Source organism: Vicugna pacos, chromosome 24 (genome assembly GCF_048564905.1).
Source record: "Vicugna pacos chromosome 24, VicPac4, whole genome shotgun sequence".
Classification (NCBI taxonomy): domain Eukaryota; kingdom Metazoa; phylum Chordata; class Mammalia; order Artiodactyla; family Camelidae; genus Vicugna; species Vicugna pacos.
In genome coordinates this window covers 12,654,712-12,671,295 of record NC_133010.1, presented here as the reverse complement: position 1 = coordinate 12,671,295, position 16,584 = coordinate 12,654,712, and the positions used below count along the sequence as shown (strand labels likewise).

The 16,584-nt window shown below is 38.2% G+C and overlaps 1 protein-coding gene across 1 annotated transcript in view; it reads left to right on the top strand.

Moving 5' to 3' along the window:
- ASXL3 (ASXL transcriptional regulator 3) overlaps positions 1–16,584 on the top strand; it is a 156,520-nt gene that overhangs the window by 22,142 nt on the left and 117,794 nt on the right. The window contains exon 2 of the mRNA XM_072949049.1: positions 8,698–8,780. Within this exon, the coding sequence (XP_072805150.1) occupies positions 8,698–8,780 (83 nt within the window). The remainder of the gene's footprint in view (positions 1–8,697; positions 8,781–16,584) is intronic.

Sequence of the window (16,584 nt, the reverse complement as noted above, 5' to 3'; positions counted from 1 at the left end):
TTCTGTTAGGATTGATGGAAGAAACTGAGGATCCATTAGCCTGGGTTGAAAGGGAGGCTGGGCCCCTAACGGTGTTTTCAAACAGGTGGCAGTATATCTCGGGGATAAATTTTTGGACCCCACTTTATAACACAATTACCTTACTTTAAGCTTTCATGGTAGGAAAGTGCTTGTACATTAATATTAAATGTTTGTCACGTTCAAAGGCAAAAACTAGGTCTCTGTAGTATTAGAAGTAATAGGAAAGCAGATTTTTTTTAATTGATGCACAAAAGAAACGTTTTAATAATTAGTAGGTTCTGAATAGACTATCTGAATTTCTGTAACATTTCTTTTTCATTAAAGAGATGTTGGACTTTTAAAAACAGGTTTCACATACATCATCATTTAAATAATTATTAATTTTTTTCTTTTTTCTTTTTTTAACATTTTTATTGATTTATAATCATTTTACAATGTTGTGTCAAATTCCAGTGTTCAGCACAATTTTTCAGTCATTCATGGACATATACACACTCATTGTCACATTTTTTTCTCTGTGAGTTATCGTAACATTTTGTGTATATTTCCCTGTGCTATACAGTATAATCTTGTTTATCTATTCTACAATTTTGAAATCCCAGTCTATCCCTTCCCACCCAATTAATATTTCTCTTTTACCTTTTTTAGAACATAGAAATTCTAGTTGTCTCTCACTTTGTTTTCTTTCTGTGTATAAAAGGAATGTCAACCATTTGTAAAGGTTAGAAACTTACTGAGGTAGAACAAGGTCACGAAAATCCCACAGGAAATCAGAAGTCACCTCTCAGTTGCACAGAATTGTATCTGCACATTCAGATAGTGATCACTCTGAGCTGTTCTGGGCCTCAAAAAGCCATTTCTCGACTCTCAGCTGTGCTCAGGTTTTATGAAGCTGGACAACCAAAATAACTTGACTGTAAGACAGAATTTCCTTCTGATGGATATTCTATGATGCCATATGTCACAGTTGCTCAAAAGTTTGTCTTTAAGCAGACATTGTTGGAAGTAAGTTGTTTCTGCTGATCTTCTCTATTTTTACTTGATGTGTAACACAACCATAACGGGATAATTTGTCCCCGCAGGGTGCTTTTCTTCCTGGGTAACAGCGCAATGTCTAAGAGTGCCGTGTCACATAATCCCTCTTGCTAAACACAGAGAGAGAGACTCGGGGGGTAATGAAGCCAGGCACCGCACGGTGCAGGTTTATGTCTGAAGCCACAGTGGAATAAATTTGGCCATGATCAGGCGATGAGGGGTGGCTATATGTGTCTCACCTAATTTGTAGAAACCCTCATGCCGTTTACACAGGAATTCTCAGAGAGGGACCACATGTAATGTCCATCACTTTTTTATAGCTCTCTTCTTTGTGTTGAAAAGATTATGTTTCCAGGCTGTACTCAAAGGGAGCACTCCTACCCAGCCAGTAGTATTAGCCAGTGTTTATTGGCACGTGCTGCTATGCGCAGTCATTCGGCATGCTGAAATTATAAGTGCTTTACTCGCACTGTCTCAGTGAGTCCTCACAACATTTTTATAAATGAGGAAATGAAGAAACTGAGAATCCGGGAGGTGAAATACGTTATCTAAGATCAGACAGCTAATGAGTAGGGCTTCCTGGGTCATCTGACTCCAAAGCTCATAACCTTCTTTATTATTCTATAAAAATTCCTAATATACGGCAACTCAACATTAACTTGGGCTTCATCTTTATCGAAGCCTACCAAGTGGTGCTATCACCTGGCGATATAAACGTGAATGAGGACCGAGGTCCTCGATCTCATGAGGCTTGCACTGTACCAGGCAGAGGATCATTAAACAGAGAATGCTAATTAATGGCTGTTTGACAGGTGCTACCAAGCGAAAGTACAGTCTGAACTGTTATCCGAGAGTTCAAGGAAATATCTGATTGTCGTTAGATTTGAGATGGCTGAAGTGGGGATTGTGAGGTAGATACTGCATGTGGTACCTTGACTGTAGGCCCTCAGTGTCTTCTGTAAAACCCCTGTGCTCATGATGAGAGGCAATGTAATTTAGTAGAAGGAGCAAGCTGCAGTGTTGGCCAGGCCCATCACTTCCTGACTGCCAGGCCTTGGGGACATTTTATCTTCTTGAAGGCGCCTTCCTTCTGGGTGAAGTAGGCCTGATGCTCAAGGCTATTGTAACAAAATCTCCGCACCTTTTAAGTCACACATTCACAAATACCACTACAGCATATAATTTCCCTATAAAATGCATGCATGAGAGTAGAATAGAACAATTCTAAGTATCATCTTTGAACCCTTAATTAGTAACCACATATGTGAGGAGCAGAGAACAACCTAACTGAGGTGCAGATGTTGGGCAATGGGCAAGGCGCTGTCACCTTTTATGTGATTTATTTCCTCATCTGAATCCTTGCAGCAGTTCAAATTCAGATTTCATCAAAATGACGAGGATCTTTGAGGTTTCTCAAGAACGATGGAAATAGGGAATATTAAATATATGAGTCCAGGTGTCTGTTGTAATACAAGTAAAACCTCCGGAGACTTAGCATGGAAGAGTTGTCCAGTAAATATCAGCAGCTCTCATTGTATTTAAATATTGTCACCATCAATATCATCATGTATACAAGTCCTGTCTTTCTACTTAGTGGCTTTATGACCTTGGACCAATTACTTCAACTTCATGCATTTCAGAGGAAGTTAATCCTGCCTCTTCTGTGCACCTCACTGAGCTGTTGTAAGAGTCAAATTAAAAAGACATATATATATGTGTATATGTTGTATGTAAGCAAATGAAATACTATATGTTGTATGTAAACACTCTAATTATAGAGAGCTGAATAATGGTTTATAAATTTTATAAGCCTCAAGTCATTTACTTAATACGTGAGATCTTAAATAGCTAAACATTATAGCGAGCTGCCAGTTTGGATTAAGGGAAGACACTGTAATGTCTGGTGTTTGTTTCTCATTTGTTTTAGGGCCTAGTGTTTGTTATTCATTTAGGATTCCACAAATCTAAACATGTATCATTGACGTGATTTTGAATTGTGGAAGTCGTTTTATTTTGCAATTAAATAAGTAAGCTCAGAAAATTTTCTTTAGGGCCTGAAGGACCAAAACTTTAACCATTAGATGAACACTGGTCTAATGTGTTTGTCTTAGGGATACTTGAAATGACTTTTTTGTTTGACCGGCACCAAAGAAATTTTGCGTGAGCTTTATAATGTTTGAGACATGGCATTCCTGAACCAGAAAAGTGCTGAAAGAGCAAGCCTGAAACAGAGAAATACATTCTTAATGGGGCCTGTGTCCTCAGTGATTTGGCAAACATATCTTTCCTTCTCTTACCTTTATTGCTCTCCTTTTTTGCAGGTTTTTTCTCCTCCCACTGGGGCATGTGGAAGTCTGGGGGAGGAGGTTTCTGGGACGAGAGTCTGTCTTGCCTCAGAGTTGCATGAATCTAAGTGTCTTTGAGATGGACGTTGATATAGTTAGTTTCATCAGTAAAGAAGGTGACATCCAGCAGTGTCTTTGCCAATTCTGCACATGTGTTCACATCCTCGGAAAAAATACAAAGGAATCCATTGCTGGGAAGGCTGCTGATTATGTGTATGCTTTGTGTCCTTAGCCATGGAAGTCCCCCTTTTTGGAGAGCAGTGCTGAATTGGAAACCTGTTGGGTGTAGCCATGCTGAAGAAGGTAGTTGAGAATTGAAAGGACTTATTGCATGAGGCAGAAGCATGAGAGTGTATAAGACCCAGCTCTCAGAGAGGGAGAATCAAGTGGAATCACAAGTACAGCTCTCACGCAGGAGAACAGTTTGTTTTACAAAGAAAGAAAGGACATTTTATGTAAAGATTGAACACTGTGACCGACTCTGATTTGTACAGAAGGGACAGTAATATCTGGCCAGTGGTTTCTAATTACAGCCTTCTCTTGGCAGTGCAAGCTCTAATAATTCTAGCTACGGATATTCTTAGGAAAATAGCAGTTTTAAGGGCCTGTTTTTGAGGAAATAAATTATAAAGCAGCTCAGTTTTCAGCAAAAAAATCTTTGAAAGGGACTAGAAAAGATCATTTTTTATCCAAAGCAAATAGTGTAGAAAAAAGAAAACAGAGATATTGGACGGAGACACAATTCATAGTCTTTATAGAAACATGGTTCTGTGCTTCTGTATTATTAGAACTATTAAGAATTCAATTAGCTGTTCGTATAGATAATAATTATCACAGTTCAGTGGCTTTTGTATGTATTAGAAGTAAAGTGTGAGAATATTACATGAAAAAGTGTATTCACAGTTGCAACCAAAAATATAAACCACTTAGTAAAAAGCTTATTACAGTTTATAAAATAAAGCTTAAACATACGGAACAACGTGTGTACATTTCTTAAAAATGTAATTAGATGTCTCATTTAATTCCAGTCTAAATTTCATCTGGAAATATAAAAAGGTGAATAATGAAAAATTTAAGAAAGAATAATGAGAGTGATGTCCTACCTAGACAGTGAAGAGTGTTGTGATATTACAGCAGTTTAAACAGGGTAATGCTGGCCCAGGAATTGATTGAAAGATCAGGGGGACATGGCAGGACTCCTGGATGAGCCCCAAGGACAGCAGTTTGCAGTTTATTTCAGAGACCCTGAAACTTCCCAGAAGTGCCCTTGGCCACTGGGGGGAGTAGGTATGGGGGTTCTGAGCACTCTCATCTCCACCTTGAATGACAGCTCTGCTTTTGTGCATTTTAGATATTGATTTTCCACATTTATATGTTGGTTTCATATCGAAAAGAATTTTCATTGCCCTAATGTTAGTATAGGGTTGAGAATGCCTCACTAGCCTCAGCTGGCTTATGAGACAGATTATGTTGGGGAATCTTGACTTCTGTTAATAGGCAGTGAGGGCTTCAGTTAGTGCTTCACCTTGGTGCAAAATGAACTAAAAAAATGCAAACATAAAAGACTTGCAAGAAATATTTGTAGGCTTTTCCCAATGGAAAAGTCTGATGGAGTTGTTTATGTGAAAATAGAAAACTTTGCGTATCTCCCTAAATATCTAAAAAATAAGCAACAAAAGGAATAAATATCTTATTATTAATATGCAAAAGAATGAATATTATTCTTACTATATAAATAGCTTTTTTCTTTAATAAGAAAAGCAGAAATATCCCATGTCATACCCCGTAAGATATTCACTTGAAAAAAACTTTTCTTTGTTCTCATTAGTATTTACAGAAGTATAATTAAAGTAACAGTGAATTACCACTTATTTGACCTATTAAGTTGGTAAATATTACTAAAAAGATAATGTTTAATACCAACGAAATTATGGAGAGAGAGAGGCAGATTCAGTTCTGCTTGATGAGAGTATAAATTTTTAAAATATTTCTGGAAATAGTTGGCAGTGTATCAAGAGACATGATAAAGCTGACATCCTTTGACTCAGTAATACTCTTACGAATGTTACATTCAGTATATTCTTTGGAAATTAGCTTTTATTAATTGAATTTTTAAAACCATGTAAATACCTATCCTCATTTAAGTGTTAATTATGGTGCCCAGTTTGAAAAATTTACATGAAGAAAAAGTAAGATAGCTAACAAGGTGCACATGTACTTTACATAATTATAGTTATATTTAAAAAGTATGTATGACTAGAAAAAACTAGAAGGAAAACACAGATACTAGCACCGGTTAATATTCTTGGTTGTAAGCTTATGGGTGCATTTTGTTATGATATAAGCATGAGTGTGTGTTTTTTTTTTCAGTTTTCACTATCAGAAAACAAGGTTATCTTAAATAATAATTATCCAAGGCAAACTTTAAAATTGGATTTCCTGTTTTGTCACAATTGGATCATTATGGCCCAAGCCCATTTGAACCTGTTTTGATTATCTGAAATATTTATTGTCCCTCTTTCTAGAAAAATCTTACTATGATCTGTAATCTTAAAAATTGTGAATAGTCCCACTCCCTTCCCTGCTCTATTGCATCGTTGACCCCTATTTCTAAAGAGGTAGGTACAAAGTGGAAAACAATTGGAGGAACATGTTAAATTCAAAATAAGTGTGATGTAACCATGAAGACGTATTCAAACGTCAGGCATATTTGAAAATGTCATGAACGATAATCCAAGAAGTATAATTTTGCAGGACGTATGGGGGACATCTGGATGTCGGGGCAGCGGGCAGTTACTTAGTCTAATATCTGGGGCTGCGGTTCCACCTGGACTGTGGCTTCTTCCCACTGTCGCGTTTGAGTGTGGCTGCCTGCGGGTCTGATTCATGTCTCTGCCATGTGTCACGTTATTTTGATGCCATCACTGTTTTGTTCCATGAAAGTGATTTCTCTCTTTCCTTTGTTCTCTAAATGTCCATACAGCCAGTTCAGTAAAGCTCGTTCACGTCCAGGAAGCTCTCCTTCTCTGTCTCCTTTCTCTGTCTTGCAAGAACTGAGGGTGGCTTCTGGTATTTTGTGTGGCTTCATCGTTTCCTTCCTGCCTCTCATCCACTTCGTGATGTAATTCTTGGCACTTTTACTTCCTTTGTAGAGTAGGATGTGATGTCATAGAGAAGGGGACAGGGCTATCCAAATTCTCTCAATTGCTGGGAGGAGCTGCCCAGGTGTGCTGAGGGGCCTGTACTCAGGAAGAGAAACAGGGAGTCCTCCACAGTGAGTAACCCCGCTTTCAAGTGCACCCAACTTTCCATTAAAACGTCACCTAGTACACTGGAGTTTCCTCTTCAGCCCTTTCTAGACTGAATCAGTTGGCCTTTTGGACCTTCCCAGTTCAGCTCAATTTTCCTCCTTCTCCTTTCTCCACTGTCCCCCTCTTTGTGCCATCCCGTGCCTCTCCCCGCCAGTCTCCCTCTTCCTTGCTCACTTACTTGTGTGTGTCTGTGTCTGCTGACCTTCTGCCCTTGTCTTCCGTGAGAGACATTAGTGTCCCCAGCATTGCCTGTCATTTGGGGTGATGCCCCCCCCCCGTATCTAGTCCACATGAGCACGGCATCTCCTTTCAGTAATTCATAAGTATGCACGGTTCTACTTACAGTTCTTCTTATTCTAAAAATTGTCAGCTTTTTTGTTTTCATGTCTGTATCTTTCCCACCTTTCCTTGTGATGTGATCTTTCCCCTTTTCCAGCTCTATTTTGCAGTTTCCTCCTTGCCTTTTTTGAAACCAGCATTTTTACGCTTTAGTCCTCTTCCCTGTACAGCTATGCCTATGTTTCTTCCCCCAGCACCCCCAACAGTTTTCAGTTCAGCTCTCCAGTAGCCTCCCCAGTGAGGACAGTTTTCCTTCTTTCCCATTGACAGACTCGTTGCTATGCCCTCTTTCCAGTGTAGCTCATATTTCTGTTCTTTAAAGAATTGACCAACTGCAACTAAGGGACTGGTCCAGACTGGGAAGGACAAGAACATGTCCTGGGAATTAGAAAGGGGAGAACAGGGAAGGGGCCCTGGTGGTGAGGTGGGCAGGCTGCATGTAACTCACTGGGCAACTGGGATGAGCAGAAGCCTTGCTAGTGACCCAGCTGAAATTTAGCCATTGGTAGGAGAAGAGATCACAGAGCTATTTTTGAATATATTTGGAAACCTTTTCAATTTTTAAGTTTTAGGGTGACCCTGTTAATTCTTAATAATTATCATCATTCTGGTGAATAATCATAAAATAGAGCTCTAGAATCATTGTTACCTGGGGCCGTGACTCATGCAAAAAATCCCATACAGAAAATGTCCATAGGTGCCAGCTACTCTTGGAGAAGGTCATTGTGAAGATGCGTGTAGACTTGTTTCTTGTACCCAAGGTGAGGGGGTCCCTACTGACCTTGTTGGTGAGCAGTGTGGGCACTGTTGTTCACTGCTTTCATGACGTTCTAAAGTCCCTGGATGAATAAAGGAGCTTGATTTCCAGGGCTGACTGTCTAAAAAGCCTGTGGAAATAATTAACTAGGTCCCATGTATCCCCCATGCTTTGTTTTAAAAAAAACTCCCTTCCACTCACAAATAAGTAGGACAGAAGGGGAGAGAAAGAAAATAGGACTCAGTTGATAAAACTGAGATGGGCTGCGTGGGAAGAGGAAGGGGTTTACTTGAAATGAATTGGAAAAGGCAAAACAAAGGAAACTGAGCTGAACTGGAAAACACACTGTAGAGAGATACTTGGGTTTCTGTATGCTTTTTTCCCATTTTGGCCATTAAGGATTTTTTTTTTAAATACAAAGGAAGTTGATCAAAATATGAATCCAGGGAGGTTATTTCTGACCAGCACTTTGTTCTCTGTTACTGATAGTATTCAGGCTCATGTTTCCAAGGCCCTGGAAATTTAGCAAACATTTTAACAGCCTGAAAACATGACTTTAAAAATAAAATATTAGCAATTCTTGATAAAGAAAATTATGTGCACTTGTTAACTTGGTGTTTCTAGATTTCACATTTCTTTTTTTGGTGTGTATGCCTTTGTGACATCTTTTTGCAGAATGACCCCTATATGTTGCCGAATTTGCCATAAATGTCCAGAAAATAGTACATTCTCACTTTGGACACATGATCTGTGTGATGGGACCTAATTTTGACATAACGACCCTTCCCTTTTAAAATTTTAAGAAGACATTGCATGATTCACACACATTTTCGTTTTGTATGCTTCCATGCAGTAATCTCGAAATCTTATGTTTATTTTTATTTTTTAGGCATTAGAAAAACACCCCAACTCACCAATGACAGCAAAGCAGATATTGGAAGTCATTCAGAAAGAAGGGTTAAAAGAAACAAGGTCAGTATTCATATTTGCAACATTTTCTGTTTTCATTGATTAATAATTGCAGCTAATTGCAAAACAATAGGTACATCTAGATTTTGATGTAGTTGACTGTGAATTAAGTAACTAAATACAAATTCTTTTTTGAATGCCAAATATTTGGGTGACCCAAGATCTCCTTGGAACTACCTGTTTGCTTAATAAATTGCATTAGACAGATTGGTATAGAATCTACTTCATTAGTAAAGATCAGCGTTGAATGAATTAGCCCCTAATTGGAGTTACTCTTCTTCTTCAAAATCAAGAGGAGATTTTGTCTCTGAAAGTGAGTAGTGAAAGAGAAACATTTTTATAAGCTTAGTATTTAAATCCCAGGTTAGAAAGATGAGCTCACTCTGATAAAATTCAAAGTTCCAACAAACGTGGTTGAAAATTTAGTCCTCTTATATTTAGAATTATTCTGCTTAGAGCATCGTTCATCAACTATTGAGCCTTAAAAAAAAATAACGATTTCATTGAAATAGTCAGGAACCCTAAAATTCACCCTTTTAAAATATACAATTCAGTGGTTTTCTGTATATTCACAAAGTTTTGCAGTCATCACCACTATCTAATTTTAGAACATTTTCATCACCCTAAGATGGAACCCACTATCAGTCACCCCCTATTCCCTATTCCTGGCAGCCCCCTGTCAACCACTAATATACTTTTTATGTCCATGGATTTGCCTATTCTGGACATTTCACATAAATGGAATCATACAGTATGCAGCCTTTTGTGACTGGCTTGTTTCATTCAGCAAAAGGTTTTCAAGGTCCATCCATGTTGTAGCATGAATCAGTACTTCGGTCCTTTGTGTTGCCAGATAATACTCCATTGTATGGATAGACTACATTTTGTTTATCTGTGATGGTCCTTTTTATTTTATTTAGTTATGAATTCTGCAGTTTGGGCTTTATCCAGACACTTAGGGCCATATAAATGTTATTACTCAAGGAGAGAAAAAGAAAAAGCAGTTTGTTACAGGATAAAATAACCATAGAGCCGAGTATCTAATCATCCATGTCCCATAGGGTGAATTTTTTTAATTGTATGAAGTTGTCTACCTAAAAGCTGTTGAGAAGACAGTGGTCTCAGCTTGATGGAAACTAAATCTGCTGAGCTACCTTCCCATCCGATACTAGGATAGAACCTACTGTGAGAAATGAATGTCCTCCCAAGGCCAACTGTCCCTAAAACATTGGTGTAACCTGTAACTCCTGGTGCTGTTCCGTGTGAGTCACGTCAGCTTCTAATTGTTTAACATGCACCTTTTGCACGTTTGATCCACGAACATCACGATTTAGTGGGGACACCTAGGACACCTAGGCGCAATTTTTCATCTCTATCTTGGAGGCCTTCTCTGCCTGTTCGGAAGAAAGAGCCCAGACTGCTGTAACTACAGTGTTTGCAATAATTGTTCCCCCGCAAACAGTGGGGAGGGAAGTCACTGACAGAACCTAACGGCTCTACTGGGGCGGAGCCTGTTCTTCTATACCAGATGTCAGTGTGAGGCATCTCACGGGGACAACTGGAAATTAATTTTCTCCTCACTGCCTGTCAGAAACCCTGAAAATATTTATGCCATTTTGAAAGCACTGAAGATGTTTGTGCTACAACCAAAAGAAAAGAGGAGGGTAAGAATCTAAGGATATCAACTCCTTTCGACTGTGGGCTCTGAGCCACAGGAATCTGCCAGTGCAGACATAAAAAGCATCTCCTGTAAGCTGACATTTGAAATTTGTTCATTAGATATTCTTCTCCCCAGGAGTGAGTAGGCTACTATCAGTTGTTAAGTACCTCGAGATATAAAATTCCTGTACCATGGCCTTGAACAGCATTTTAATTACACTTGTTATTGTAACAGCATTTTTTTCAAAGTTTTTCAAGATGCTCGTCTTCCCAGAGTGGTGTGTTTAAAGGGCTTTAAGTACATGTTAACAAACAAAACAGAAAACAGCTTCTTTAAAAGGGTAAGACCACTGAAATGGAAAACATAACCTATTCCTCTAAATACAACCCTCTCTTCACTTCCCTCCCCCCTTATTATGTCCTCTTGTGAATAATTTAAAAAAAAATGTTTCTTGTTACAAGTGCTGATGGACCTGTGTAGTTCTATTGAAAGTACCTGCAAGGAATTCACAAGCTAAATAGGAAAGAGAACAAGCAAAGAAAGAGATCGTAGTTCTGTTTTAAGTGCTATTCTGTGAAGTCTGCTCTGTTCCAAGGGCATCAGACTCCGTGTTTCATCTTCTCATTTCTGTTTATTTGAATCCTCCCCCCTGTCAGTTGTGGCAGTTACTTAAGGCTGGTATATCTGTGACCACTCTCCCCTTGTTGTCTTGTTTGCTTATTAGTGTCATCTCTAAAATAGAAGTTGTGTGTAGATCTTGAGTGAGTTTCAGCTTTCCTACATGCTGTGTATATTGCTTTAGGGAGCAGATTCTGACATTTATTTTTCCTACTGAATGTACTATTTTGCTCCCTTCCAAATTCTTAAATAGTTTCCAAGTATTTATGGTAGCTGAGTAAATGAAGTAAAACTCTATTTTTCTTAAGTAAACTGACATTTAGAAATTCCATCATCGTAAGGTCAAATATAGCTATTTCATTTCTAGGTATTTATTAATGATGGTTTTTTAAGAATGGCAGGCTTGTGATATGCATAAATGCAAGGACATGACCGTGAAAGTTACTAATGTGGCCATAACCTTCTAGTGGTCTTTGTGAAAGAGAGGTCGTGTTAATGGTCCTCCCACAGACAATCCACCACTGTACCTAGCATTTCCAGAAAAGAGAAGATTGGGTCTTTCTCGTCATCACTCCAATGCCATTGTTTTAAAGTAATGCCATTTGTATCAAGTCCAGGGTGGGGAGATGGTCCTTCATTCTGTGTGCCAGGTGGGTCTCCTGTAGCACTGACCTCACCATACTGTAAATTTGTCCTTGTTTGTCTTCCTGCTGGTCTGTGAGCTCTTTAAGGGCAGGGCACCCAATGCTCCTGCCACTCAGAAGGTACTCAGTAAATATTTGTTAAGTAAATAATCTTCCTCAAGATGTTAATTTGCTGGTCCTTAGTGATGACTTTGGTTTGCATTCAGAGTTAGAAGCTTCTTTTTAACATTTCAAGTTGTATTTTTCATCCTACTTAACTATTTGTTTTAATCAGAAGGAATCTACCAGTTTTGTGGGAATTCCATTAAATATATGCATGCCAATAGTCTCTGGCAAATTAGCTGTGAACAAATAAGGTTATGGTGCTGTTGCCTGTTTTTAAACACTGTAGGTTCCTCTGGTTTAAACTTGTATCTTACAATAAAAAAGAAAAGCCAATAATTTTGGCAAAGCTGATATGAGTATTTGAATGTTGATATGTGATATTGGCAATCTATTTGACTGCAGTGAAATTCTTGACATTTTATGGTACCTTTCCTCTTTTCAGGTGACACTTTAAATTGCATAATTTTCATGTAGACAGGATATAAAGAGAATAACTTTTTTTTATCATGTTCTGTGTGTCTTCTTCAAGTTATTGATGAAATGTGTAGTATATGATTAAACTCTATTTGAAAAAGCCAGACTGAAAGAAGTACTCTCTATGTGGTTTAAAAACAGGTGTATGGATATAATAAATTATCAGAAGGACATATGGTTTTTGTTGGAAAAAAAATTAACCATATGATCATGCATGATTTCCTAGAATTTTTTAAAATGAAAATATGTTTGGTAAGTTTTAATTCCCTTCTACGTAGTAACAGAAGATTTTTCTCAATATAATTTTATTCTGGTCCATCTATTACTGCACTTGCTTTTTGGATTCTGAGTATTTCCAGGCTTCTGCTACTTTGTGTTCATGAGTTGTCAACAATTGATAAGACAGAGCTGTTTGGAACGCTTACAATCAATCAAAGCGCCATGTTGCTTGTGTAGATGGGATAGAAATGTGCGTATTCCAGTCTGCAGCTTTTATGGATGGATATTTGATATGCCTGTTTGGACTGCTTGGCTAAACATCCCCACTTCCTCAGGGAGAGAGGGTGCTACTGTAGACTACAGGCATGCCTGTGGTAATTAAACATGTGTTCATAGAAAAAGAGAAGATGCTGCAGTTACCATGTTGCTTTGAATGGCTTTTGGGGTTGTCCTAATTCTGCTTTTCTGTTTTTGGTTTGCTTATTCAGAAGTTATCATTCCTTTACAAAGAAGACTGGGGGATTTTTGATGCCTGAGGATATGTTTTTCTCTGCTCATGTCATTTTTTAATGTGATGCTTCCAAAGAAATGTGCTCTCTGTTTTAGTGACCCATCCGGAGGCAGCAAGGTCAAGGAGTGAGGTTTGAAGCACTTACCTAGTGGGAGCAGAGCAGAACAGTCGAAACAGCCATTCATTAGTGAGGGATAATTTCTTACGTGCTGGGCATTATTGTTACAAGATACCTGTCACTAATGTAGCATGAACTGTAATATAGTTTCCGTATTATTTGATAATAGGTAAATAGGTTTCTAATGGAGGTGAGGTAGTCATAAAATAAAGGCAAAAAAATCACAAAGCAATTTTAAAAACCTTTGGTGGGTTGTGGGCCGGGCAGTATTTATGAGGTACATCTTTACAAAACTGTAGATGCCTTACTTTAAAAAAAAAAAAATCAATGTTAGATTTCATCAACGATTTACAGAGCAGCAGCCTACAATTACATATCACAGTAGGGACATTTGAAAAGGTTTATAAACAGTCTCCCTTGTGCTTAGTATTACTCAGGATATTGACATGTCTTTGTGCGATGTGGAGTATGCAACTAACAACCCAAGATTTTGTAATTATCCTGATATCAGTGAAAACTTTTTATTCCTCCCTGGTAATTCTTAGGATAAATTTGTTTTTAGCTACTTGTCTTAAGGTTTGTCATGTTTTCTGTTTTGCAATCTCTGTTATGATATGCTGAAATTAGGATCTCCACTTTGTGCTGTGGTTTATTAAAGATGTTCCATTTTTCTAGGGGGATAAAAATGTCAGAAAATTCCATTACCATGTATAGTGACAAACCATAAAATTTGTTGGCATTTCTCTTGGTGAGATTTACGTTTCTAATTAGCACTATAGGAGATGATTCTCGCTGCTGAAATGTTTTGTCTAAAGATAAGAAAGAAACACAAACAATTTCAACTGCAAAATCAATTCTTATCTCCAGACTCCATGTCGGCCTCCCTCCTTTCCTACTGAGATGGTGGTCAAGTTTGTTTGCGCTGGGGCGTTTTGGAATAACAGTGTGAACTCACAGCGTCATCCTTGCCATTTGCTAACATCTAATTCTCTCCTTCTGTAAATGGTGTGCACAGTCAGCTGCTTAGAGAGTGATGAATGAGACAGTGATGTCATTAAACAGAATTGTAGGTCACTCTGTATCTATTTATGTAAGTGTGTACAAGCAAGCCTTTAGAATAATTTCTCTTAGTTGACATCAAATTTTACTTGTCATCATTACCCAGATTAGAAATCTCAACCAGGGGCCTTCCTAACTCTTTACTCCCATTCCCCACCGCCAGCTGGTTCTTGGGTAGTGTTAGTTCTGCTGCCAAACTACACCCTTCTTTCTTTGTATCCCTACACTTTGCCACTCATTCTTTACACTTAACGATTTTAAGCCAGATTAATGCAGTATCCTCTTATCTGCTGTCTTTAAACTTGATCTCCCCCTTTTTAGATCTGTTTGTATTTCCTCAAACAGACACTACCATTTATAGTAGCATTTCTTAACTGATAATCCAAAATATTCCAGGTACAAAATACATTGCACCTAATAAACTATGAATCAGAAATTATTGTCAGTTGTGTGTTTGGCTATAATTAGGTGGAATCAGGCGTGGTCCTTTTTTCTAGCCACATGGTATCTGAATAAATGCATGATATTCTGATAATGTAGGGTTTATAATGTGAATGATGAATGTATTCATTTTACCTTACATTTAGATGAGATTTTTAATTTCTTTTTTTTTAAACTAAGCTATTAACTTTTTTAAAACACTGTTTTGTTTCTGTTTTTGTTTTTACTGAACATACTGGGGATTGAACTCAGGACCTCGTGCATGCTAAGCACTTGCTCTGCCACTGAGCTGTACCGCATCCCCCTTGAATTTCTAATCTGATCATTTTTGTATACCTTTGGTTCTTCCCAAAATGTCATTTAAAATGTTGTTTGTTGGTGTTAGGTGCTTTTTTATACATAATTAATTTGTTTTAAATGGTATAAAACTAATTAAATAAGAATTCATAATTTATACTTGGACATCACTAATTGTTTAAAAATAATCTATCATAATTAAACATTTTTTAACTTAAATTTACTCTTTTATAGTGATATAGTGATTAAAATAATTCTTCAGGGGGATAATAGGATGATATATTACTATGAAAGCATTTCCTGAGTTAAAAAATAATTCTGTGAAACATTACCCTACAAGGTCAGTTTCCAGCCCCTCAGCTCAACCCTAATTGACCAACTTTGATGCCTTTATTGTCAAGTATCTGACGTTGCAGCCACAGTTGACTATAGCTGACTTTTAAACAACTTGGGTTTTTGAAATTTGTGGGTCCTCTTATGCATGAATGTTTTTAGTAGTAAATACGACAGTGCTACCCAGTCTGCGGTTGGTTGAATCTGCAGACATGGAGGAACCGCAGACGTGGAGGGCCGACTATAAAATGTGTGGATTAACACTCGTCTTGTTCAGGGGTCAGTTGTACTTGCCTTTTGCTGGGAAATTTCCTTCTTATATAATTTCATAATTTGGAAAGTAGAAGTAGAGCCCCACGAGACATTCTTAAACTGTGGTGTGTATGTGGTGTGTGTGTGTGTGTGTGTGTGTGTGTGTTGCCTGTACCTCTGGTAGTTACCACGTTGTTCCACAAGAGGCTGTAAGAGTGGATTGCTGAATGGGGAGGAAGCACTTCTCAGGTAGGCTGCCTCACACTGATGTAAGAAATTTGCAACGGGACTCCTCCCGGTTCCCAGACTGAAGTCATAGTAACAGTGATTGGTTAGTCTGCTCAGGCTGCCATCACAAAGCACCACACACTGGGCAGCTTAAACAACAGAAGTGTGTTTTCTCACAGTTGTAGAGGCTGGAGGTTCCAGATCAAGGTCCAGCAGGACAGGTTTATGGTGTGGTCTCTCTTCCTGGCTTGCAGACACCCACCTTTATGCTGTGTCCTCACACAGCCTTTCCTGGGTATGTACATGGAGAGAGAGAGAGACAGACAGACAGACAGGCAGACAGAGTTCTGAAGTGTCTCTTCTCATAAGGACACTACTCCTGTCAGATCAAGGCTCCATCCTTATGACCGCTTTCAACCCTAATCACTTCCTTAGCGATCTCATCTCCTATCCAGCCAACTTAGGGGCTGGGGCTTCAACATATGAATTTGTTGAGGGGGACACAAAAATTTGGTTCACAACAGTGATTCAGAATTTGGAACTTTACATTTCTTGAATTCATGGCATACCGTAGAATTTTTCTAGGATTTTGAGTATCTGATGCAACTTGGAAGGTATTCATAACAATATGCTTAACACTGTACTGTGCTTCTGTTTTTACATACTTCTAATGTACATTTTCATATGTTATTCCTAACATATAAACCGATAGAATACTTGGCTTACGTTTCATGTTCAAATATAATGTGTATATTCACACAACATAAATTGACTTGGGTTTAATTTGAAGCCTTTGGCAAAAGTAGCTGTGGTGACTGCCTATAACACTCACGGCATCGGTATTCACT